At 39.9% G+C, this 27655-nt stretch overlaps 2 protein-coding genes across 20 annotated transcripts in view; both read left to right on the top strand.

The window, feature by feature from the left end:
- The window catches only part of MCTP1 (multiple C2 and transmembrane domain containing 1), a 556599-nt gene that overhangs the window by 471175 nt on the left and 57769 nt on the right, over positions 1-27655 (top strand). For all 19 annotated transcript variants that reach the window (XM_042250767.2, XM_060416015.1, XM_042250765.2 and 16 more), the window contains one exon: positions 5830-5883. In XM_042250767.2, the coding sequence (XP_042106701.1) occupies positions 5830-5883 (54 nt within the window). The remainder of the gene's footprint in view (positions 1-5829; positions 5884-27655) is intronic.
- On the top strand, positions 14774-20212 carry LOC114114915 (large ribosomal subunit protein uL29-like). Its single transcript, XM_060416614.1, has one exon. The coding sequence runs from the start codon at positions 16016-16018 to the stop codon at positions 16376-16378; it is 363 nt and encodes a 120-aa protein (XP_060272597.1). The 5' UTR covers positions 14774-16015; the 3' UTR covers positions 16379-20212.

The following is a 27655-nucleotide window of genomic DNA, read 5'->3' as shown; positions in this document are numbered from 1 at the left end:
GACCAAGAATGTCTTCAGCCCAACCTCCGGTGCTTTTAAGTGATCTGAAATAATCTGAGCGGTTATATGCATCTTCTCAATTCATAGACTTTCAATAATTTCATGTGATATTTGCACATGTAATACATCCATTGGCACACAAATGCATGTTCTGCTTGGTTTATGTACCCGTGAAATGATGTAAATGAACTCTAGACCATGTTGAAGCAAACTGCCCTGCCCAAATTCCTCCGTATCTCTAGGGTGGAAATAAGCATTTAGTTTGTAATGTACCCAAATATAAGCATCTGTACACATTTGGATGTTCTATGACTATGAAATTAAATAGGAAATGTCTTTCTTTTGTGACAGTTTCTTTAATTTTTTAACATCGCAGTTGCACATCTGGACAGCAGTGATTTCTTCTTTAATTTAAATGTGTTGCTTTTTTATAGACCGTTTAGAGTAAGGCAATTTGAATTGTGCAACTCTTCATTCTGAACATAGCAAAACATCCATTTAATTCAAGGATTATTTCTGAGGGGAAAAGTAAACATACAAAAGAAACTGGTTTGTGTCAGCTTTGACATTCCAGGGTTTTTGACTCTGTGGTACTCAATACTTATCTTACAAAGGTAATATAACCAAGATTCGTTGTTGTTGTTTAAAGAGATATAAATCAGTGGCAGACTTTAGCCTAGACAAAATTATAGTACAACGTGTTTTAAGAATTATTGGTGGAAATTTTATCGCCTTCTTTTTAAAATCATTTTAGCTTTATACCATGCAACCTGAATTAATATTAAAAAGCAGTGCTTAGGATCCACTGTCTTGTGATGATTTTAATAATGAAGTTTACCTGAATCTACTTTCCCCCATCCTTCCACTGTTTCGTTATCTTTTTTTTTTCTTGCTGGTCCCCCCACACTTATATGTCTTTGTCTAGTGGAATAATTCTAAACATAGTTATCCCACCTTTATTCAGATTACCAGCATCATTTTTAACATCTTCAGCCAAATAAAATTTTATTTCCTTGCAAATTATAAAGCATTTAGTTGTGTCAAATTATCATTAAAAGTCATAATATTAATAGAGCATCTATACAGCTGTATAAAATATATAGGTTCCACAGATACAGTGTTGCTCCATTTTGAAAATGGCTTTTTTACAATAAACAGCCACATATTATGTGTTATATGTTAATGACAAATGTTCAGCAAATATGGACTATGAAAGAAGAAATATTATGCTTTTAAAAATAGTGTGATCTGCTTATCCTTTGGCTGTCAGGTAGCTAGAAGGCTGCATTTGGGCCTGTCTACATGTGTTTTTTAAAATGTCATCTTTATTAGTATTACGTTCAAGGAATAGTACCAAGAATCAGTTTCTTTCAAGACCTTCCTCCACTGTGTGGCATATAAGTCTGTGACGAGCGACATTACAGAAGGTCATGTCACTTTTAACTGCTTGCATTACATCTTTCTGATTTCCCTAGTGCCCTTCCTTTGTTTGATTAATACTACTTGCTTTCAAGCAAGGTATCAGAAAGTATAATTTGGAAAAAAGAATTCTAGAGCCAATCTGAGGTAGCCTCCCTCAAGAAAAGAGGAAAAAACCCCAACTTTGCAAAAATGTATCTTTTCTAACACATGCATTTTTTGTCACTCTTCTTTTTTTTTTTTTTTTCTCAAGGAAATCCTACAGATGTGTTGCTATTAAATTATTGCTGACAACTCTTTGGGCAACTGGACTTTGTATACATGAAAACAAAACTATGTAGTCCTTACTTGGTTTTATTTGCAGAGGAAAGAACTGGAATTTGAGACCAGAACTTCTTTATTTTATTTGTTTTCCTTAGTTAGGTGTTAAACTCCAGCCCTCTCTTTCTAAATAGTAGGTGTTACTTGAGTTCTCTGGGAAACTTTGCAGTTTTGTGCAATCATGAAATGCACTTCAGTGATATATACGGTTTGTTTTTAAAAGCTCAGTTTGCAGTTTCTGTATTCATAACATTTGGCGAAGGCTCTTGTCTTAGAGCACAGTCTAGCTTCTGAGATACTTGCCGTCAAAGTCATCCGTTTCGTTGGACTGTTAAAGCCTGAAAGTGAGTTGTGAAACCATTATCATTTTAATCGGGAATCTTTATCCACAGCTCTACCTGTGCCCCTTTATGCATTTCTTAGTGTCAGTGAAATATGAATCAGAATTATATGTGTCATTCAGAACCCTGAATGTTTTTGTCCAGGAAAATAAATGCATCATTTAATTTCCAAAAATTAATGTTAAAGTATTACTAACTGGATGTCTTTTCTATTTTTATTAGTCACACACATTTTTTAAGTACTTTGGTATAGGTATTGTGCTGAGCACTTTAAATATTAATACATTATCTCACTGGATACCTAATCAATGCCGTGGGGTAGGTACTATGATCATCTTCATTTTCCAAGGCACCTTAAGTAAGCATCGTCTGAGCAAAATGTAATAGTGGTATACATTCTGAAGCCACTTAAAAGGCATCCCTAGGAACCATCTGTATTATACATCCTCACTTGTAGATGTTTATGTTGTAACATTAAAATATCACTGGAGGAGGGGAAAAGCCGTCACTTGGGGGCTGCAACGCAACACAACGGCCTCTCTTGAACACAGCACTTTGCTGCCAAATGTAAAAGCAAATGGTTGTGTTGGGTGGTTCTGGCTGCACATTTGTGGAGCAATTGTGCGTAGCCAATTACCCACTTGTGCAGGGTGGGAAGTGTTTGGGTTTTTCAAATGAAGGGTCTGATTCTGTAGACCTCTTTTGAGGTGTTCTTGAACATAAAGTCTGCAGCTGACTTGTGAAATGTGTAAATTAAGTTCTTGGTTTGTTTCCTGGTTCAATAATATTTTTAATTTTGGAAAATTAACTTGAAGATATTGGAGAACTCCAAATCTTGAAATAATAGTTAAATATCCATGCTTTCTCTTGCCTGGCAAATCTTTGAATACACTTTGAATATTTGCTTTTATTAATCTGCATCATTGATTCGATGTCTTTGCAGGTGAGCTGGTTGAGTTCTATGAAATTAATGACAGGCCTTCTACCAGTTGTTCAAAGATATGAAGCATAGATTATGTATTTCTCTGTTCAGTCTATCAACAAATATTTCTTGAACACTTATTACAAACTGCTAGGCCCAATCTGTGGAGAAGGCAATGGCACCCCATTCCAGTACTCTTGCCTGGAAAATCTTATGGATGGAGGAGCCTGGTGGGCTGCAGTCCCTGGGGTCGCGAAGAGTCGGACATGACTGAGCGACTTCCCTTTCACTTTTCACTTTCATGCATTGGAGAAGGAAATGGCAACCCACACCAGTGTTCTTGCCTGGAGAATCCCAGGGATGGGGGAGCCTTGTGGGCTGCCGTCTATGGGGTCGCACAGAGTCAGACACGACTGAAGCGACTTAGCAGCAGCAGGCCCAATCTGACACCATTTTGCCTTGCTTGCATCTGTAGTGTGACATGATCATTACTGAAGAGGAGAGACATATAATACAGTCTTAACAATAACTATCTAAAATATTGTTTGATTTTTTAATGTACAAGAATAAAAGTATATTAATTTCATATTTCATATATGACTATGGGTAATTTTAGGGGAAAATTACTTAATCTGATATACATCAAATAATCATATTATATACCTCAATATATATAGTTTTTTAAAAAATAGGTAATGACCAACCTTTAAAAATTACTTAATATAAACCTAACATTTGAAACATCATTTTATTAGAGTTACAAAATTATAATCATTAAAAAGGTCATGTAAGGGTTAGATCAGTCCTTCTCTTGTTTTCCTTTTCATCCCCACCCTTTTTTTTTTTTTTAATAGTTTTGGTTTTTGAACTGGGCAGAGTTTAAGAGCTGGCTCTGCTATCCCACAACCTGAGTTTGAATTCTAGTTCAGCCACTTGGTGTTTGGTGGATTCTTTTGATGCAACATAATGTACTGAAATACTGTGACTGCTTTTCCTGTATCAACCTCCCTCACAAAGGACCCAGTTTGGAATAGCCTGGGATACAGCACCTCAGTTACACATTGTCACTGTTGTTGCCTATGTGTGTACAATATTCATGCTTCAAATTTTCAGGAAATTAAAGGGAAACATGAAAGGCTATCTCATATCCCCCATTTAAATTCTATTGGATTATAAGCCTCTTGAGGGCTGAAATGAAGTATCTGTGTTATCCATCTTTGTATTTCCACAGTCACTAGTACCATATGCCTTGGACAAGAGCATTTGTAATAAATGCTTATGGAGTGACTGAGTATAGTTAGAATGTCAAGAGTCCTTCATTCTTGCTGAGGTTGAATTGCTTTAGATGTTCCCAAAATAAGTGTAAACTCTTCCCCGATACTGGAAACAGCACATTGTGTTACTCTGGTTCTTTTGAAACGCTGAGTGTCCAAATGAAAGGCCATTTAATAGAAAATTTAAAGTATGATAGTAAATTAGGAACAATTTCTCAGTTTGTCAAATGCTTTTCATTATATTTTAGTTCATGAGAACTAGAAGTTTGTGTTTGGCTCTTCTTTTAAATCAGTGGATGCTTTTAAAATATTTGAGAAAAATTATTGGACTACCTGAGGGTCCTGATATGTTACTTCAGTCTATGTAACTCTCTGTTTAATATTCTTCATTATTGAAATTTTCATTCATAGCATATTCCTGTGTCTATCATAAAGCCACGTGAAAGAAGAGTTAGCTACCTCTGTCTTCTAAAGTTATGAGCTTTGGAAAAAGGTTTAAGAATATTTGATGACCATGATTTTATCGAATTTATTCAGAGATAAAGATACTGGATAAAAACATAAAAGCACCACAAGAATTAAAAGTTATATTAAATGATATAAATACAATCATAAGTTGGCACATAGCTGAACAATAACTCCCTTCAAAGTTGTAAAATTTTTGGTTTCCATGAAGTGTGTGTGTATAAAAACATAATAAAACACCTGAAATGAGGTGAAGTCTCATTTGTAATGCCTGCAGTTATATATTGATCCAGGCAAGGGGAAATTATTTAGCAAATCCAAAATGACTGTTTCATTCTGCTGAAGAAGATAAACCAGGAGCCATTAAAAAATACATGTATGCATGTCTGTCCTTATGGGTGATATATACATATTATACACGCTTGGTTATTGAATGAATTTCTTATTTTCTTTCAATAGTAATGTCCATTCTCATAATCCACGTGCAAAATCACAGAGAATAAACATTAGAGTTTCAAGTAGTCCACAAAAGGAACAGGTAATTCAGAGATAGTCAAGAGTTGACATTTATACATCAGAATTCAAATTGGAGCCATGAAAGATATTGTTAGTTTTATGCCATAGATCACTAGCATGAGTCAATGAACTGACAATTTTTTATCTTAGGGTTTGGTGACAAGTAAATTAGAAATAGCAGAGCTGTAGTCTGCTTAGTTATCTAGCTCCAAATTTAAAGTGCCTAATTAATATAGACAGTGGAGTAGGTGGAAAAAAAAAAGAAAAGAAATCTCCTGATTTAAAGCATCCTTCAAATTAGGGTTGGTGTACCTTATGCATAGTTCCGATTCTTTAAGTCGTCACAGAACATTTCACACAAATAGGGTTCCCCTGACTGGGGACTCAGGTCCCTGGCGTTCATCAATTAAATGCATAGCATTTTCCTAATCCCTGCCTCTAGATCAAAGATTCCCTCTCAGTGCCTCTGTTTCAAATGTTAATAAAGTTTTCATTTCCAAAAGGTTCAAAATGACAGAACAAAATGGTCTCTCTTAAAAAGCAGGAAAACGACTTCTGTTTCTGTCTGCAGGTAGTGGAGGACATGTTGGAGGACGAGGAAGAAGATGATGACAAAGATGACAAGGTAATTATCTTTCCCAGCACTCGGGTACCTGGGGACGGGGAAATTTAGACATGACGCTGTTTTCACAGACAGTTAAAAAAGGAGTTGAAGTGTTTTGAGTCCAGAAAATTGGACAGTGCTGTTTATCATCCTAACAATGCCACTGCGTGTTGCAAAGAGGCAGAGAGGGCTATAAATCGTCTTCGCTTTTGTCCAGAGCTGGGTCAAATATTTTTCTGCCAGGAACAAAAAATAATAATAATAATAATAATTCAGCTTGTCTGGAACTTGATAGCTCTCACGAAGATAACGGCAGTGACAACTGTTTTTGAAGGGCAAAAATTTGTCCTATCTCGAGTATTACAAATCAGGCTATACTTTGGGGGAAGAGAGAAGTGAAAAAATAGCAGCCTGTGTGTGTTAAACATGGATATCGTCATCTGTAATTTTCCAAGAATTGCTCAGCAAATGAACACATGTGTACACAGGGCTCTGGAGGGCATTTAAATAATCCCAATGCTCACTGCTCCTGGTCTAGGCTTGGAAACAGCCCTACGGTTCCTTGGTCTGAAAAGTCTGTGCAGAGAGGCTCGTGTGTCAATTGCTGGTTGGCTTGCGGATGGTGACCACAGTAAATAACAGCTGGTTTCTGGGACAGCTTGAATTGGTCGTCCCCTGGGGAGAGGGGACAAGTAGAGAGAGAAACCAGAATGACTTTGCCCTGCTGCAGCAGTGCCTGGAGTCAGGAGGACAGCTTTCTATGTCACGGAGACTACTAATAATGGTTTATAGCGTCATCTTTGGGCATTTTCTTCATCTAAAACCTAAAAAGTCTTAGGGTGAGATTGGGAGGAGGGGTGAGAATGAGCATTCGTTTTGACCACATTGTTTGGCGTAGAAAGCCTGATTTTTGACCTACACTGACTCTGTCTGACTTCTGTTCTAGTAAAGCACTGAAATTTTTTGAAGGAAGGAGAGAAACAGTGTATCTTAATTTATGCCCTTGACCTTTGATTCCACTAGAGATGTACACTTATATCCCAGTGTAAGAATGTGTGTGCTGGAAGCAAGCATTGGAAATGTCAAAAAAATATTCACAGTGATTAGTGAACTTCCTGAATGATCTTTTCCCCTAATATTCAGTCAATGCTAGAAGGAAAATAGACATGCATACATAAGCACACACATGTACCTTCTTTCTCCAAGTCCATTCTTTCTCCCTTCTGCTATTTCAAACATTTTAAAATTCATAGCGCTTTTATGTAAAATGTTTCTTTTGGATATCATTTAGTCATTAGCAACATCCTCAAGCATTAACAAAAATCTCCTTTCTGCAAAAACACATATGTGCTTGTTTCTAATGTTGAATAACATGAGCATACACTCCTGGCAATAAATGATATGATTGATTGTTAAGGTCAGTTGTGGAGCTGTAGAGAGCTTGTATTTTAACTCAGCACACCAGCTCTGAATCATCATTCCTCTGCTGATAAACACTGAGCTGCCATCCATTTATGGCCATTTTTCCCTTGCTTGTTGCTGCTTTATTATTAAAGCCACCATAAAGATCCATCCTAGCAGCAAGTGTCTCCCAAGAAATGTTCATAAATGGAAACCCTTAGTGAAGTCTGGTACTTCAATGCCCCTGCTTGAAGTCAACCTATATTTTTTTAGCCGCTTTGTCGATATCCTATACACTAATCTCCCTTTGTGGTCATTTTTTTAATAGAGAAGATGTTTGTGGAAAACCAGTAGCGTACCTGGTTAACCAGCTTACCAAAACAGATATCAAGTAGAAGGTGTCATGGTGGAAGACAACTCAGATCTCAGGAGTGGCATCTGTTGTTATGCGGTGTTTGATTGTCTGGAATTGACACCTTGGTTCTAACACATTTTCAGATCTGGTTTGCTAAAGTTGACTGAAGTTTACTAACGTTTACTAAAGTGAGTGCTTAAATAACTCTATGAATTCACCTCTATTCTGCATAGGATGCCAAAAAACAGTGGTGTTTTCCATATGAAAGGATTGTGAGCTGATTTTCATAAATCCACCCCTTTATTTGAGTGATATATAAGAGGGTTTTGCTTTTATTCACTCATAACACAATTGATAATATAAAAACCATATCTGAACAAAAAATCTCAAATGTAATAATTTACAATAGACTTTTAGGGACTTGAATATTAGAGGGAAGAATCTTAGAGTGTATTCTGGAAATATAAAGTTTTTACTATGATAAATGAAAATATGAAAGGATACTTCAAGTTTCTATTTACCAGCTTCTATATCTTGGCTGATTCTCGCGGTGGTAAATGTTGTAAGTCTTGGCTATCAGAGTGTCTGAGCGGGAGAAGGGTAATTTCCTACTTTGAAAAAATTCATTGGTTCCTCTATTTAAAGTTTGTGTATAGAGTCACGCGTAATGGAGTTTCATGAGAAAACAAATGTGTTTTTTTGCCATACGAGCAGGTACTGACCTCTAACTCTCATTATTTCTCTGTTTTTTCATATGGTATAATAGTGGGGTCAGGTCAGTGGGTCCTCTTATAGGATAAAAGTAAAAAAGATTAATAAATGTGCCAAAGCCTCACTTTAATTGAACCTGAAGCATATGTTGCAAGTATGTAAAATATGTCCCAGATGTTTCACCGGGGCTAGTGTCTTGGCTTTCGTTGATTACCACAAGGCAGCTATTAGTCCTGTAACCTTTGGACTTGGGGGTAAATGGGGTATTACGTGGCACAGAATGAAAGCACCTGTTTTCCATTCAACAAAGACCCCTGGCAGGCTTCGCCTAAGCCCATCCATATGTTTTCACTTAGCAGATTGTTGGACGATTATGAAAAGTGTCTTTCTTTAGAGCCAGCATTGATATTAGTCACTCACAATGAAAGGACAAGTCACTGGCTACTTGACAAGGTCCGTGTGAGCAGAAACCAAAGTTGTTCACTTCTTTTGAGCTTGGAGTGTTTTCCCTCATCATAATTATATAGCTGGCATAGACACAGGTATAAGAGATTGAGGCAAAGATGATAATGGCCTAACATAATAGTTTCGTGATAGCTTTTCTTTAGTACTGCCTTTAGCACCTGGGAAGACTTTGGGTAAAATTGGTAAAGGCAAAAAATCATGATTTACCTAGATTCCCAGATCCTGAGATTTTTCCACATTATGGACTTTGAGGTTTTTTGTGTGTGAGCTCTTCCTTTTTATTAAAGCAGCTCATCATTATTCAGATGAGGGTTTGTGATGCTCAGATTTATCCTTCATTCTAGAATCCATTGTCCACATTTGCTTAAATCTAAAATTACATGGCCTCTCTCTTAATCCAATTCCATGGTTTTCACAAAGGCAGAGAATATGGGTTTGCAATGGTGAGTCTCAGTTATGAACCACTGACTTGGTAATATTTCCACTTATATCTGCCTTGTGTGGTAGCACCAGGTTAAGCTCTACTGGGGGGTGGAAATTTTCTTGAATTTAAAGTTAGAAAGACACCATATTGCATTCCTAGTTCCCTCTGTGGTAAGGCATTCTTTCAGCCATCAGCCACAAAGTCACAGTGTGATTTTCTTACCTGATACCAAATCCTGCCTTTGTGGTTAATAGAATATCTTAGCAAATAAGGCTTAGATAAATTACCTACATGGAACTATCAACAAACTATATAATCGGGCTTTTCACCATGTTATGCATAATAATACAGTGGTCAGTCTGCAGAGTCCTGACATCTAATTAATGAAGACCAGCTTTCTGTTTTGTAGCTTTAAAAGTTTAGGCATGGTTTCTGTGGTGTCTCCTACCCTTGTAATGGGATCCACCTGCAGTATCAGGAAGCAGAAGATAGACTGCAGGTTTTCCTCAGGAAATGCACAGATCCAAATGCATGGCATTCTAAAAATGTTTATCGATAAAAGACATTTAAATGTTCAGACGTGTGTGCTTACATTGCTTCTCTTTTTTTCTTCAGCCATGATGTCAAAGTTACTGTGTTTCAAGATAACTAGCTGTATGAAGGAAACATATCTGAGTTACTTCAAAACACAGATTGTTTGCTTTAATTCTCAAAATCTGTGTTTTCTGGCTTGATTCTGCAGCCCTACATGTATATAACATACCCAAGATGAGTACATCTCTGCATCTCAAATCAACCGTGAGGGGGAAGGGAAGAGATAACTCTGATAAGTGGTATGAGACAAGATTGTAATCGGACAAAACGGCATTTTCTAGTTATAGTCAGTGAAATAACTTCATGGTAGGAAAACAGATCAAAGCTTTGGAGAAAGGCAGGAAAACAGGAGACAAAAAAAAATCCTATTTTATGTTTAACTGAAATACCATTGTATTAGCTTATTGGTATTATTAGTATTTTATGTGTATGTATTGTTAATTTTATTTACTATTTTTAAAATTTATTAGTAGTATGTTATTAGTGGTATTATTAGTATTGTTAGTATTATTGCTTCATAACAAATTATCACAAACTTAGAGGCTTTTTAAACATTTTAAAATATTTATTTACTAAGGCTAGCAATAGTCCATTGTAAAATATTAAAATAAGATTTCTGGTTTTTTTAATATTTTAATGGGAAATAGATGGGGAAACAGTAGAAACAGTGTCAGACTTTATTTTGGGGGGCTCCAAAATCACTGCAGATGGTGGCTGTAGCCATGAAATTAAAAGACGCTTACTCCTTGGAAGACAAGTTATGACCAACCTAGATAGTATATTCAAGAGCAGAGACATTACTTTGCCGACTAAGGTCCACCTAGTCAAGGCTATGGTTTTTCTTGTGGTCATGTATGGATGTGAGAGTTGGACTGTGAAGAAGGCTGAGCACCGAAGAATTGATGCGTTTGAACTGTGGTGTTGGAGAAGACTCTTGAGGGTCCCTTGGACTGCAAGGAGATCCAACCAGTCCATTCTAAAGGAGATCAGCCCTGGATTTCTTTGGAAGGAATGATGCTAAAGCTGAAGCTCCAGTACTTTGGCCACCTCATGCGAAGACTTGACTCATTGGAAAAGACTCTGATGCTGGGAGAGATCGGGAGCAGGAGGAGAAGGGGATGACCCAGGATGAGATGGCTGGATGGCATCACGGACTCAATGGACTTGAGTCTGAGTGAACTCCGGGAGATGGTGATGGACAGGGAGGCCTGGCGTGCTGCGATTCATGGGGTTGCAAAGAGTCGGACATGACTGAGCGACTGAACTGAACTGAACTGAATTTTATTGGAGTATCAGTTCAGTTCAGTCGCTCAGTTGTGTCTTTGCGACCCCATGAACTGCAGCACGCCAGGCCTCCCTCTCCATCACCAACTCCTAGAGTTTACCCAAACCCATGTCCATCGAGTCAATGATACCATCCAACCATCTCATCCTCTGTCGTCCCCTTCTCCTCCTGCCCCTAATCCCTCCCAGCATCAGAGTCTTTTCCAATGAGTCAACTCTTCGCATGAGGGGGCCAAAGTATAGGAGCTTCAGCCTCAACATCAGTCCATCCAGTGAACACCCAGGACTGATCTCCTTTAGGATGGACTGGTTGGATCTCCTTGCAGTCCAAGGGACTCTCAAGAGTCTTCTCCAACACCACAGTTCAAAAGCATCAATTCTTTGGCACTCAGCTTTCTTTCTAGACCAACTCTCACATCCATACATGACCACAGGAAAAACCATAGCCTTGACTAGATGGACCTTTGTTGGCAAAGTAATGTCTCTGCTTTTAATATGCTATCTAGGTTGGTCATAACTTTCCTTCCAGGGAGTAAGTGTCTTTTAATTTCATGGCTGCAGTCACCATCTGCAGTGACTTTGGAGCCCAGAATATTGAAGTCAGCCACTGTTTCCACTGTTTCCCCATCTATTTGCCATGAAGTAATGGTACCAGATGCCATGATCTTCGTTTTCTGAATGTTGAGCTTTAAGCCAATTTTTTCAGTCTCCTCTTTCACTTTCATCAAGAGGCTTTTTAGTTCCTCTTCACTCTCTGCCATAAGGGTGGTGTCATCTGCATAGCTGAGGTTATTGGTATTTCTCCCGGCAATCCTGATTCCAGCTTGTGCTTCCTCCAGCCCAGCGTTTCTCATGATGTACTCTGCATATAAGTTAAATAAGCAGGGTGACAATATACAGCCTTGTATTGGAGTATAGTTAATTTATAATGTGTTAGTTTCAGGTGTAGAGCAGAATGGTTCAGTTATACATAAACATATATTCATTCCTTTGTAGATTCTTTCCTCATATAGATTATCACAGAATATTGAGTATAGTTCCCTGTGCTATAAGTAGGTCCTTGTGAGTTTGTTCAGTTCAGTTGCTCAGTTGTGTCCAATTCTTTGCGACCCCATGGACTGTGGCACACCAGGACTCCCTGTCCATCACCAACTCCCAGAACTTGTTAAAACCCATGTCCATTGAGTCGGTGATGCTATCCAACCATCTCATCCTCTGTCATCCCCTTCTCATCCTGCCCCCAATCCCTCCCAGCACCAGAGTCTTTTCCAATGAGTCAGTTTGCATCAGGTGACCAAAGTATTTGAGTTTGAGCTTCAGCATCAGTCCTTCCAATGAATATTCAGGACTGATTTCCTTTAGGATTGACTGGTTGGATCTCCTTGCAGTCCAAGGGACTCAAGAGTCTTCTCCAACACCACAGTTCAAAAGCATCAATTATTCAGTGCTCAGCTTTCTTTATGGTCCAACTCATCCCATCACATGTGTATGAGGTAGATAACATGTGAGTTATCTACTTTATACACAGATTGTGTGTGTGTGTGTGTGTGTATTCATCCCAAGCTCCTGATTTATCCCTGTCCTCCTTGTTTCCCCTTTGGCAAGTTTGTTTTGGGTATCTGTAAGTCTGTTTCTGTTTTATAAATATGTTCATTTGTATCTTCTTAAATTAGATTCCACATATGAGTGCTTTCATATGATACTTGTTTTTGATTTCCTTCACTTAGTATGACAATCTCCAGGTCCATCCATGTTGCTGCAAATGGCAGGTTTCATTTTTTTAATGGATGAGCAATATTACATGATATACATGGACACATCTCCCTTATCTACTCCTCTGTCAATGGACGCTTAGGTTGCTTCCATGTCTTGGCTGTTGTAAATAGTACTGCAATGAACATCCTTTCAGATTATGGTTTTCTCTGGATGTATGCCCAGGAGTAAGCCTGCTGGATCATATAATAGTTCTGTTTTAAGTTTTTTTAAGAAACTTCCATGCTGTTGTCCATAGCAGTTGTGCCAATTTGCATTCCCACCAGCAGTGTAGGAGGGTTCCCTTTCCTCCACACGCTCTCCAGCATTTACTGTTTTTAGACTTTTTGATGATGACCATTCTAATCAGAGTGAGGGAATACTTCACTGTGGTTTTGATCTGCATTTCTCTGGTGCTTAGTGATGCTGAGTGTCTTTTCGTGTGCTTTTTGGCCATCTGTATGTCTCCTTTGGAGGGGTGTCTATTTAGATCTTCTGCCTATTTGTTTTATTGAACTGTTTGGTTTTTTGACGTAGAGCTACATGAGCTGTTTCTATATTTTGGAGATTGATCCATTGTCAGTTGCTTCGTTTGCAAATATTTTCTCCCATTTTGTGTGTTGTCTTTTCATTTTGTTAATGGTTTCCTTTGCTGTGCAGAAGCTTCTAGATTTAATTAGGTCTTACTTGTTTATTTTGTTTTTATTTTCATTATTCTAGGAAGTGGCTCAAAAATGATATTGTTGCAATTTATGTCAAAGAGTTTTCTGCCTGTGTTTTCTTCTAATAGTTTTATAGTGTCTGGCCTTACATTTAGGTCTTTGACCTATTTCGAATGTAGTTTTGTGTATGGTGTCAGAGACTATTCTCATTCCATTCTTTTGCAGTAGCTGTCCAGTTTCCCCAGCACTTATTGAAGAGATTATCTATTCTCTATTGTATGTTCTTGCCTCTATTGTTGTCGGTTAATTGACCATTGGTGTCAATTATTTCTGGCTACAACCATTTATTAGCTCTCAGTTCAGTAGATCAGAAGTCCAGGTATGGCTCAACTGGGTTCTCTGCCTAGTCTCACATTCAAAGTTTCAGTCAAGCTGAATTCTTGCTTAGAGGCTCTGCAGAAAAATCCACTTTCAAGCTCATTTAATTTGTTGGTAGAATTCAGTTCTTGGCAGTGAGGGGACTGAAGCCTTGCTTTCTTGCTGGCTCTCTGCACCTAGTGTCTACTTGCCGTGGCCCCACCCATCTTGGTATCCGTCAGTGGAGAATCTCCCTATGTCAAGTCTCCTTCATACTTCAAGTACGTTTCTTCAAGAGCCCTGTTGCTTTAAGGGGTCGCCTGATAACGTCAGGCCCACCAAAGATACTCTCCCTTTTAAAAGTCAACTGTAACATAACCTAATCATGACAATGACTATCCCATCGTATTCCCAAATCCCTCTCACAAACAAAGGCAGGGGATTATAGAGGACATATACATCAGGAGGTAGGAATCTTGACAGCCATCTTAGAATTCTGCCTAATACAACCATCTAGTCCCACCCATGCTCTAAAGCAAAAAGGGAGCAGTTTCTGCATTCCTTGCTTGGCTACAACCTGATATAACTACCTTGCAGCAAACAAATTAGGAAATCCTGCCTGCCTGGACATAGCCTTTCAAAGATGATAGGAAACATCTTAGACCAGAGTATAAACTGAGGTCTATTTTACAGTCATAATACAATATGCTCAGGTTCAATCCTCAGGTCAGGAAGATCCCCTGAAGGAGGAAATGGCAACCCACTCCAGTATTCTTGCCTGGAGAATTCCATGGACAGAGGAGCCTGGCGGGCTATGGTCCATGGAGTCGCAAAGAGTCGGGCTTGACTGAGTGCACACATGCACGTGTGTGCGTGCAAACACACACTCTCGCACACGCAGTATGCTCCAGTTGCTTATTATCTGATTCACCTGTGCTATGAGGGATGGTTAAGAATGCAGAGAGCCCAATGAACTCTTTACCCTTGTTGCTTCCTCCTGGGGAGAAGAGCAAATAAGAATAAAATCAGCAATAAGTGAGAAAGGACCCATTCTTCCTTTTGGTGCCTGGACCCACTGAGCAGATAGACACGTGATCTCGAGTCAGTAGGCTCTCCTTCCAACTAGAATCATAGCAAGATTGAAACTGGAGGATACCCAAGACAGGTGAAAGAAGGCTGCCTTGCTGCCCTGGGCCTCCATCTCCTGGAAGGTCGGAGGCTTTCTGGCTATGCACGTGTGGTTCACCAACACCCCCCACCCCGTGGGCCTTCTCAGGGGCTGCCTCTTTGCATAGCCCTTGGGTCAGAGTCCGTCCAGCACATCCGGCGGGCCCCTGGAGCCAGGCTCCATGCCAAGGTGACCCTGGCCGGGGCATCAGGGGAGGTGTTCATGATGTCTGAGCTTTGTTTGATAGAGGGCATGGACCAGAGTCCTTAGCAGGAGTCTGGGATTAGGGCCCTCTAGCACCAGGGGCACCCAGGTGTTTCTCATCCCAGGACTCCCTTGCAGGCCGCTGGAACCCCTGCAGTTTCATGAGAGCTCCCTTCCTTTGAGCCCCTGACACTCAGCACATCCCATTGCACCCCCTCCCTGCCTCTCCTAGTTTTAGAGAGGAAACTATGCTTCTAATACAAACTTAAGTGAATCGCCAAAGGTGATGCAGACAGTCAGTGGTAGAGCCAAGGCTAAACACTCAGGTTTCCAATATCACATCTTTACTCTTCCTTAATGTTTTCCAGGGGGGAAAAAATCAGAGTATAGATGCAAATGATCTCAGGGATGGTCTGTAGAAGCACAATCAGGAAACATACCATCCCGGCTAGCAAGGAGCTATTTACACCTCTGTCTCCTTTTCTTCTCACTCTTCTCTTTCACTTTCAGCTCTTTTCCATCATACCAGCTGAGGGGCTGTGTGGTAGGCAGAATAATAGCCCCCTAAGAGGTCCCTGCTAATCCCTAGAACCTGAGAATATGTTACACTACATGTAAGGAGGCATTAAGTGGCAGATGGAATGAAGGTTGCTAATCAGCTCACTTTGCAATAGGGAGCTAATCCTGGATTATCTGAGTGGGCCCAACATAACAAGTGTCCTGAAAAGTGGCAGAGACCCTCAGGGTAGGTAGCAGCTGGCAGCCACTGTGCAACTATGGCCAGAACCAATGCTCAGAACCTTCCCAGCGAGAAGGAAGAGCTGCTGAATCATCCGGACCACCTGAAGCGGGAGCTCTCCCAGCTGTACATCGCCAAAGTGACAGGCGACACGTGGTCCAAGCTCTCCAAGATCTGCGCTGTCCACGAGTTCACTGCCCTTATTCTCACCGTCATTAACCAGACTCAGGAAGAAAACCTCAGGAAGTTCCATAAGCCCCAGGATCTGCTGCCCAAGAAAGTACGTGCCCTGAACCCCAGGCTCAACAAGCACAGGAAGTTCAAAGACCATGGAGAAGCAGCAGCCACAGAAGACACGCCGCCGTGGAGACACACAGGCAAGCCAGGAGCACCGGCTTGAATCACGCATACACCAAGCGGGAGTGCAGTGGGGTGGGCTGGGCAGGGAGGTAAGCAGCTATACTGGCTTTTAAGGTGGAGGAAGGGGCCATAACCCAAGGAATGTGGGCAGCGTTTAGAAACTAGAAAGGCCCCTAGACACTCCAGAAAGAAATGTGGCCTTGCCCACATCCTGATTTCAGCCCAGTGAGACCCATTTTCAACATCTGAACTGCAGAATTATAAGGTAATAAGCTTACATTGTTTAAGTCACTAGGTTTAAGATAATTTGTTACAGCAGCAATAGGAACTAACACTTTAAACTTCATTTTCTATACTTCTCAAAAAGCCCTAAATCTGAGCTCCTAATTTTTCCTTATTATCTTAGTCCTACTGTGCTATATAAATATGGCTATATGATTTTTCATTTAATGTGGAAACTAAAAGCAGAATCTAACAAAACAAATGTTTTTATTCAGATTGCCTTAATTTTTATTTCAGAAAGCTTGTCCAAATCGAGAGTGAGTTAGAACCCATCTCTAGTGCAGTGGGTTACTTTCCTATTTAGGAAAGTATTATTATTATTCTTCATTGGTGAGTGGGGCACCAAACCATGGTTAACTTCATTTTTCAACAAAGGAAATCCACTTCCTCACAACATTCATTCTATTTCTTAAAATGTTTCATTCCACAAAGCACAGGGACACAAGATACTAGCTTTATTTAGGTCACAGACCCTTTCAGAATCTGAAGACAGCTGTGGATTTTCTCCCCAGAAGAAAACACATAAACACATATGTAAATAACTTTTTGTGCCATTTTTTTTTGCAACGGAAACGGAATTATTTTCCAGAGACTATAAAGTATCTTTCTAAAGTCTTATCTCTGTTGCTCTCACCACATTTCTCTTGACATTAATGCCTATTTTCCTCAAACACCTGAGATATATGCAAATTTTTCAAGTAAAAATAAAGTTTAATTCAGCTCAGAAGTAAGATTCTACTAGAATGCTGATGTTTGGCTTTGATATTGAAATTATGGAGTGGTTTTTTTGACACAGCAATAGGCTTGTTATTTTTGACATCTGTTTGACTATGACTTTTCAGTTTCATGGCAATAAGTTCTTGAAATACTCACTTGGCAGAACAAAACAGTAACAAATAAAATGGGAGCTGCTGTGGCTTTATTAGATGAGGGTTAGACATAGTGAGATTCCTAGAGTTCTCCAAAATTCTTGTTGAGTTCATGCTTTGAAAAGTCTGCATCGTTAATGCTTTGTCATTTTTTTTTAAAGGATCAAATATTCATGGTTGCATGTTAAGGTCATCCGAGGCAGGATTAGCTTTGAAAGGGTTATCTAAGGACTCCAGCTGCCTATCGGTTCCTACCTGTAAACAAATTGGAAAGCTTTGTTACGCATTCCAGCTTGCGGAAGCCCTTCTCCAGCCTTGAACTCCTTAGGTAGCTGTCTGCCTTCCACGGTGCAGTGTTCAAGAATCCACTTGCCAATGCAGGAGACGCAAGAGACACAGGTTCAATCCCTGGGTTGGAAAGATCCTCAGGAGAAGGAAATGGGAACCCACTCAAGTATTCTTGCCTAGGAAATCCCATGGACAGAGGAGCCTGGCAGGGCTACAGTCTGTGGGGTTGCAGAGTCAGACTCAATTGAGCGACCTAGCAAGTAGACACACACATATTGCCTCCCACGTGCTCTTCCAGAGTGGCAGGTGAGCTGACAAAAATTTAAATGAAAAGATTGACCTAGGCAAGAATATCCATCAAGTATGACAGAGGATGAGATAGTTAGATGGCATCACTGACTCAATGGAAATTTGGAGTTTGTCCATTGGACTCAGTGGAGTTTGAGTAAACTGGGAGTTGGTGATGGACAGGGAAGTCTGGCGTGCTGCAGTCCACGGGGTCACAAAGAGTCAGACACGACTGAGCAACTGAACTGAACCAAAAGTGAACTGCCTGGACTCTTTCCTGTTGCGTTACTCTAGTAGTTGGATTTCTTTGGCCTCAAAAAAAAAAAAAGTGGAACTTGCATTTGAAGGTCAGCCAAACATTTGAAGACAGGTCCTCTGGAAAGCTAGTTAACTTCTGTTTTGCAGCCCTGAATTGACTCTTCTACTCTCATTTCTTGACAAGACTTCTTGAAATAGCAGTGTGTCAGCCCTGGCTTTCAGGAGGTTGATAATGTTCATAGAAATAGACACAGTTTTTTCATGATCACTGGCAGAGTCGTTGACATGGGCTGACACCACTGCATGTTGAGATGAGGAGCGTGTTTCTTCACCAAAGCAGCAGAACCAGATGTGTTGCCAAGCATCACAGATGCTCCATCTGAGCGCAGGGTGCCAAGATCTCTATTCCGCCTGAAAGTTTGTTTGGCAAAGAAATCCTTCACCATATTAAAGACACAGGTTCTATAAGGAGTTCACAATGTAGGAATTCTTCCTTGATTGTGATAACTTGCCAACAGAAGTTGGCTATGGAAATAGAGGTATATATTGTCATTAAGTTATTAATATATGCAAAAGAGGAAATATTAAAGAGAGGTCAGAAAATCTGCTGTGGCAACAGCATTTGATGAGAACACAACCTCAGGAAACATGTTGCTTAACCAAAATATTTCAGTGGCCAGGGAGTGGGTTATTTTTCTTGGTCTTATGATGAACTCAAAAAAATGTTTGAACGCGAGTCTTTTTGTCTTGGGGGATATCCAAAGCCAGGTAAAGTTCCAGTTTGTAAAAATCAAGATCTTTTCATATAAAGAGAAAGATCCACAATGTCATATAGATTTTTAGAGCAGGCAGCTTTAGGTACTTCTTCAGTTTTGTTGGTTCAGTGATTCCGTGGGCCGGAGTCTTGTCACGCAAGAAATACTGCCCCTTTTGTGTTACCCTGCACTCCATAATTAATATAAAATTAATAGATATAAAAGTTACGTGGTACTTTTTTTTCTTTGCAATTTTCCAGCTGTAGCCAAACTCAAAGTAAACAAAGGTATATGCCCATGGCTATAATCACGTTAGCAGGGTGAGTCTTCTTAGATTCCTGTCAATAGGAAACTGTTCTAGAGGCCTTAACACGGTAGTGACGATGCCAGCTGTCTCTTTACCTCCTATAGCATCGATGGCAAAATGCCTTCTGTGCTGCCCTTTCCTGCCGACTGATCTTAGGCTGGGCCATGGACCTCTCTTTGGCTGACCCATGCCACTTCCCAACAAGAAGGCTCAAGAGCTGTCCTTTGGCTCTGCCCTCTCTCTATCCTTCTGAAACGCAACTGGAACTTTCCATGGAGAAGGACTTCCTTCAGCCTGAATTCTGGAGTAAAGATGACATGGTGTGTGTGTATTAGTTGCTCAGTCATGTCTGACTCTTTGAGACCCCATGGGCTGTGGCCCACCGGGCTCCTCTGTCCATGGGATTCTCCAGGCAAGAATACTAGATTGGGTTGCCATGCCCTCCTCCAGGGGATCTTCCTGACCCAGGGATCAAACCTGGGTCTCTGGCCTTACAGGCAGATTCTTTACCCTCTGAGTCATCACGGAAGACCCTTCAGCCTGAATTCTGGAGTAAAGATGACATGGAGCCAGCCCATATGATCATGAATTTTGAGCAAATAATAAGCCTTTGTTTTTATAGGTATCTGTGATTTTGAGGTCCTTTTTTCACTGCAAATACATGATTTAGTCTAGGCTGATAGGTACGGCATTCCATGCCATATCCTTTATGTGAATCAGTGTCCTCATATTATCTGGAAAGCAAAGTCTTAGAAAGGAAGTATTAAAATGTTATTTTCTTCCCAAATCCAGAAACCTAGCCCCACCCTTTGAAGCCCAGTCTCAGATATAGGATGAACTAATTTGCTCTTGTGTCTCTCATATTGAAAACTGATACTTTTTTCTTTACCATAAACATATATTGAAGGACAAGCCACTAGGTAGACAAAGATAAATATGACACAGTTCAGGCCTTTCAGGAGTCATTGTCTGATGGGACCCTTGGTGATGTCAGCTAATAGCTGTAATACAGTGAGAAAAATGTCATAGCAAAGTAGTGAACAGAATCTGGGTGGGCAAAACAGGAGGATGACCATATTCATAGGACTGTCGGCAAATGTTGCACAGAAGAAGCGGCATTGGGTTTGGGTCTTGAAGGATACACGAGGATGTGTGGTGTGAAAGTCAAGTAATGTATGAAGCCACAGGAGCAAAGTGGAGGAAAGTGTCCTGGTCAGGGAAATTTAGGGTTGCGAAGGCTTGTGTTATTCAGTTTTGAATTGTGTCCCACTCTTTGCAACCCCCTGGACCGCAGCACTCCAGGCTTCCCTGTCCTTCCCTGCCTACCAGAGTTTTCTCAAACTCATGTCCATTGAGTCGGTGATGCCATCCAACCATCTCATCCCCTGTCGCCCCCTTCTCCTCCCACTCTCAATCTTTCCCAGTATCAGGGTATTTTCCAATGTGTCAGCTCTTTGCATCAGGTGACCAAAGTATTGGAGCTTCAGCATCAGTCCTTCCGATGAATTTTCAGGGTTAATTTTCTTTAGAATTGACTGGGTTGATCTCTTTGCAGTCCAAGGAACTTTCAAGAGTCTTCTTCAACACCACTGTTCGAAAGCATCAGTTCTTTAGTGCTCAGCCTTCTTTATGGTCCAACTCTCACATCCGTACATGACTACTGGAAAAACCAGAGCTTTGACTATACGGACTTTTGTTGGCCAAGTGATGTCTCTGCTTTTTTATATGCTGTCTAGATTTGTCATGGATTTCCTTCCAAGGAGCAAGAGTCTTTTAATTTCATGACTGCAGTCACCATCTACAGTGATTTTGGAACCCAAGAAAATAAAATCTGTCACTCTTTCCACTTTTTCCCTTTCTACTTGCCATGAAGTGATGAGACTGGATGCCACGATCTTAGTTTTATGAATGTTGTTTTATGCCAACTTTTTCACTCTCTGTTTTTTGCCATCGTCTAAGGAATTTGAAGTCTATTCTCCAAGCAATGAAGAATCAAAGGCAGTTCTAAAATAAGAAACTGTCGTCTTGAAATTTGTGCTTTATGAAGGAAACTTTGGGAACAGGGAAGAGGATGGCATAAGGAGGAGATGAACCTTGAAGGGAGGTGGGCTGGAAGGTTCCACAGTAGCCCCAGTAAAATAATGGCAATCTTGTACTTACATGGTAATAGTGACAATAGAAAGAAATTTGAGAGACATATTTATCTATCTCTGTAATATGATTATTGAAAAAATTTATGTGGCTAGAGTAAGATCTGATGCAAAGAGCCAGCTCTTTGGAAAAGACCCTGAGGTTGGGAAAGATTGAGGCCAAGAGGAGAGAAGGGGGCAACAGAGGATGAGATGGTTGGATGGCATTACCGACTCAATGGACCTGAGTTTTAGCAAACTCCAGGAGACAGTGAAGGACAGGAAAGCCTGGCGTGCTGCAGCCCATGGGTCGCAGAGTCGGACACAGCTTAGCAACGGAACAACAACAGAGTAAGGGAATATTGGGGGTTTTAGATAACTGGGAGCTGCCTACCTGCGGCATCCTTACATCTGTGGAACACTTCAGCGTTTCGGAGAACCTCCCCTTCCTTCCGTTAGTTAATTTCTCTATGATTGTGTATTGGCTGAGCAAGTACCATTATCATGATGAGGAAACAGCTAAGATTAGAAACCAGATAATGTGACTAAATTAGAAAAGTAATTGAGCCTAAAAACCAGTTTACTTGTCTAATAGAGAGGAAGCTAAGACTAGGAATTAGGTAGCTTGCTGGATGGTGAAGAAACGGAGATGAGAAAACAAATTCTCTCATTCGTTTTCCGGTTGTGTCTAAGCCTGCTGACCCGCCTAGAGACGACAACCAGCTCGCTTGGAATGCGATTCTGCACAGCCAGAGCCTGTTTGCTCCAGTATACACAGGAAAGGTGTCCTGTGGGCCTGTCCAGCCCTCTTCGGCATGCTAGGTCTTGAGAAGGTAGACTGAGCTTTGGACAAATGATGGCAACAGTGTCTTTTACTCATTTGGTGTCCTTCCAATCTGGAAGCCCAGATACAATATGGAAGCAAAGAACATGAATGTGAAGGGAAACCAAAGATTTTTAACGCCTCAAAAGTTGGTTCAGAGCACAAATGTATAGAGCAACCATGTTTATTCTGGCCTTGCCCTAAGAGTCACTAAGAGAGTATGATGCTGGAAGAATATGGGTCAGTTGAGAAGCAGCTACTGTCGTCAGTATTTTTCGATGAAAACCAAAACCTCTGAGACATAAAGTAACTCACTAAAGGTCACAAAAGAAGGGAAACAACCAAACTTCAAACTCTAGTCTGTTGCCTCAAAGCCTCCCCTTTTCTGCATAACAGCCTTACCTCACACCCTCCCCCTCAAAAAAAAAAAAAAGTAGTGCCCTAAAGCAATAATTGTCCATGTCTTCACCATGCAGTGGCCTAACTGGGCTCACCTGGGCTGTTCTTGCCTGAATTTCTCATGTGGTTCCAGCCACATGCCCGTGGTCACCTTCAAGGCGGCTCGGTCAGGTGATTAGAGGTTCTTGCAGGTTTCTCTTAATGTGGCAGCTTGGTTCTGAGAGAAAATTCAAAATTGATTGTTTCAAGAGATCCAGGTGTTGGAAGTACAAGAATGTCACTTCTGCCATACGCATCAAGCTAGTCTGTAAAGCCAGCCCAGATTCAAGGAGAAGGTGAATTTGATTCCACCTCTTCAACAGGAGTGTCAAGGTCATATTGGATGAGAAGCTAAGGGATAAGATGTGTTGTGTGGCTATCTTTCAAAAATAAATCAGCCACAGTTTCCAAAGAGCACGAGCTTCTAAGAGGTGTCCTGTAGCCTTCAGGAATATGAAGCCTGTTGCCAGGAGACTGTCTAAGTCTTATCCAGACATAGTGCTGGATTAGGTTATCTCAAAAATTAAACAAACTAGCACTTTCCATTTGCCAGGTATATCTAAATTTTATCATGCTATTAATATTTATTTTTATTTCACTTTTTATGTTCGATTTATGAAATGAGAAGCAACAAAGAACTGACTAAATTGTCATTCTTGACTTCTCCACTGAAATCTCAAAGGGCTTCCTAAATATCTCTTCTTTTGCTCTGTCCAGAGATAATGCAGTCCAAAAATTTCATCTTCTACCTAAGCTCTCCTTTGAAACTAATTTGTGGGGGGCGCAGGGTCTGCTGAGTAGGAAGGAAGTTGTAAAGAATCCTTTTAAAATTCCTATTTAAGTTGTAATGGACATTCATTGTCCTCTACCAAAGGAAGACAGAATGCCAGTCCTGTGTTCTGGAAGTCAGGCTTTACTTACTCTGACTGGCTGCCAAGAAGAAAAAGTCAAGTGAGGAAAAGAGGTTGCACAACATTTCCTTCTTAAAACATAAGGGTTTCTACTTTTTAGAAAATGTAATTTGAAATTGCCAACAGATCACATCTGGTATTTTACTAATTTGTTCAAGGTCATTTCTCATAGGATTTCAAAGATCACTTATATCTCTAAAACTTGTGTTGTAAGAACTCTGAGTAACTCGGTCAGAACTCTTTTCCAAGATCCTTGGAGCTAATATTTCTCTGTCGTAGTGAGGTAGCCTTACATAAAATATATATTCAGCACGTTATACACATGCATGCTATTTCTCAGTTCTGATATCTTAGCTGAGTCTTCTGATCAACAATGATTTAGAAATGGGAACAGCATCTGTATTCTCTGTGATTCCACACTTGAATATTTTGAAGACATACAAGGCAACAAGATAAACTAATATACAGCTGTTGCAGTCTGATAATGTAAGATTTTATTGATTATCCAACAAGAGTAACTACCGTGGGTATTAGATTTGCTTGTCACAACCTTCAGTGCCTGGGGTAGTTGAACAAGTTCTTTTCTTCCACTGAGTTGACCTCAAAGTCACATAGTTTCTGAATCAAGGTCCTCAGATTTCATACTTTGGCAATTTCTTTCCTTTCTAATGGGGTATATTAGAGAAAATGTGTCACCTTTTGCACCATGTAATACCAAATCAGATCAGAATTCATGCACAATTATGTCAGTGGAAATCTAATAGTACAGGCTGGCTTATCTCTAGATAACACATGGAAAAATAAACTTCCACAACTGACAGATTTACTTGATTTTTTTTTTCAGATAATTTATTTGTAAGTAATCGAGCTAAAGACTGTAACTGGATTATTTTTCATACTATTAAAAAAAAAAAAGATGCTCTATGGTAAAATGTTTCCTAAGTATTCAAGCTCTGTCAATCTGCCTTTTTCTCCCCCTTTCTCTTCGAAAAAGTTCCTGTATAATGAATGCAAGGAAAGAACCAAAAACAAAGACATTTTGCATAAGCTATATTTATTAAGAGAACTAACAACTTTAGGCAAACAAAATTTACATAAAGCACTTATGTGAAAATTACATTTGTTGCTAGTTAATGGCATTTAAGTAAGACAGGTTATGTGGTAGTCTACCTGGAAATGATATTAGGCTGCCTAAAAAGCATTCATCTGTGTTTCTCTTTTATAATCAGGAAAAGTCAAAGCCCATTACTAATCTGAAGTCTTCTTGAAACCAATTAAAATAATTTAAGATAAGTTGTACTGCAAATGTGCTTTTTAAGTGTTTTAGACTTAGGATGTCTTAGGGATGTTGTAACCCCTTTTAACGTTACTATTTATATATAACTACCATGTGTATAGTATTACACCTTTAATGCACTGTATTAGCTGTCACTTGAAATTAAGTGCAGGCGTGTTCTTTTTTGGCCTTCAGTTTCTCCTACATTAAACGTTTAAATAATGATACCAGTAGTAAAAGGGTAGGTAGCATTCCCAGCGGAAACTCGCTTCTGCATCTGGTTGGGTTGTGTTCAGGTTTCTATGTGAAAGATATCGTAATATCAGAATCTCTTAGTGTTTACACACCTGGTATCCAGAACTCTACCTGATGTCTTTTCTCAGGGAATTAATGGAATCAAAGCTTAGGGTAGGCATGTTTGATAGATATGCCTTGTCTGGAGAGATCTGGAGATAATTCCATCAAAATTTGTCCCTAGCTGGTCATATATCTATGCATTTTTATATCTTTGTAGTTTTCTTCACCAACTCTGCTTGCATCAGTGCCTTCATTAGAAGGTCAGGTTTTGAGGATTTAGTAATTCACCTTGAAATGTACTATAAGTTGAACGTATCAGGCATGAGTTTTCTCCACTCAGCATGAATTTCATAGCGTTAAAAAAGGCAAACCCAGAGCTAAAATATTTTCTTGATATCTGTTTCTCATTTAGATGGGGAAAAGTAAATAGATGCTTATTGATTTCAGGTGTTTTTTTCTGTTTCTGTAAGTCATGTTTGCTTTTTATGGTATAAAGACATTATACAGACCTTTCTCCATGAAGATAAAATTGTGCATTTTCTTTTTTTTTTTTAATTTTTATTGTGCATTTTCCAAACATACAGAACAATTAGTTTTAATAAAAGAAACTATCCAGATGGGAGCCACTTGGAGAGGTTATAGTTTATACTAAAACAACTGATATGGAAATCAAAATTCCTTATATTTACTCATAAATAATCCCCTTCCCACAGCCTCATGCACAGTGATCCAACTTTCTGTGTGAGTCTTCTCCCCATAACAACAGGAAAAAGAGGAAGATGTTAGAAAGAGATAAGTTTTTTATCCTACAAGTTTTGACCACCTTTGTCACCTGTGAGTCCATTCGCATCTGTTTACACACTCACAGCACAGAAATGAAGGTGAAATTTTTCTGACAAAGAAAAAGCAATCCAGACGTATTTTTCACATTTAATATGAATGATTCATTCAGTTCATTCATCCACATATTCATGTATGAGTGTGCTTCATTATTTGCATACCTATGACAAAGGTTCACTCTGTGCAGCCCATCCTTGCACATTGTAAGGAAAACATCCACCCCTTCATTCACCTTTCATCTCAGGCCTCCATTTACTCCCGTCTTTTGTTCGGTCTTCTTTCTTTCCTTTGTGGCTTCCATCTGTAACTCTTGACTTAACTAGTTCCCTGAAGACATCAATAACCTCACTTGAGCTTCCACTTTTTGGGTGCATTTATCCCAATGCCCTTTGAACCACCATTTCGGATCCCCCTTCTATTTCCCCATGCATGTGTGGTTTTTTGTTTACTCAAACTCTTCAATTTTTGTCTTTTGTCTCCAGTTTGGGATACTCCTAAACTTGTTCTTCCTTAGAGAACTGATCTATGCCCACAGTGCTAACTGTCACCCCAGGGAAGATAGGAGAAAGAAATGGCAACCCACTCCCATATTCATGCCTGGGAAATCCCATGGACAGAGGAGCCTCACAGGCTGCAGGCCAGGGGTCACAAGGAGTCGGACATGACTCAGTGACTAAACAACAACAGGGAAGATAATGACACAATTTTTACTTCCATTCATTTACTCATTTGTCCATGTAACAAGTATTATGTTCTTGGAATGTTCAAAGCACCATGCTAGGTGCTCTGAGAGATAAAAAGAGAAATGAGACCTAACTCCCTCAAGGAGCTAAAATTCTCTGGTTTTGCCTTTTGTCCCAAGCCTGCTGCCTCTTTCTAAGACATTGAAAGTTGTTCCATTTTAACTCCAAACTCAGGGTATTTCAATCTGAACTTGTGTTCTTCCTCTAAAAATAGCTTCCTTTTGGAGTCTGTGGATTTCTACCAGTAGCATAATTATTTTGCCCATGAAGACCCAAAAACTCGAGTTATCTTTGGTGGTTCTCTGTGTCTAATCTGTAATAAATTTTCTGTAGATTCTGTGGTTGTACTACTCTTGATTGTGTTTCTTCTGCTTGGATTCTCTTGACATGCCCTGCCTTGCTATCTACATGAAATGCCCTTCCTGCTTGTTCAGGACCTGCCCATGATTTAAGTCCCAGCTGGAATCTACTCTTCCCACCCTAGCCAGTTGACTCTTGAGCCAATATTGAGCTCCACTTTGGAAAATATACTAATGCACTTGTTCTCCTCCTTTGACACTCATCTTTTTTCCCCCTTCCATTCTGTGTGCATGTGTGGAAACAATGAGTGGTAGGAGGGGAGCCGAAGGATCCTTGTCATGGAAGCCAAGAGTTGTGAGAAACAAGCTACTTGAATTAAATATGGCAGATGCTCATGGAAGACGAGAACTAGGGAAAAACAAAGTCATGCACATTGGTGCTTATGTTAGTCATGACCTTGGTGCTCCTAGTCTCCCTAGAGTGGTGGGAGCAGAAAGCTGAGGGCATATTGGC

Source organism: Ovis aries, chromosome 5, assembly GCF_016772045.2.
Source record: "Ovis aries strain OAR_USU_Benz2616 breed Rambouillet chromosome 5, ARS-UI_Ramb_v3.0, whole genome shotgun sequence".
NCBI classification, from domain to species: domain Eukaryota; kingdom Metazoa; phylum Chordata; class Mammalia; order Artiodactyla; family Bovidae; genus Ovis; species Ovis aries.
The sequence above is the reverse complement of the archived record's forward strand: the minus strand, read 5'-3'. Positions and strand labels throughout refer to the sequence as shown.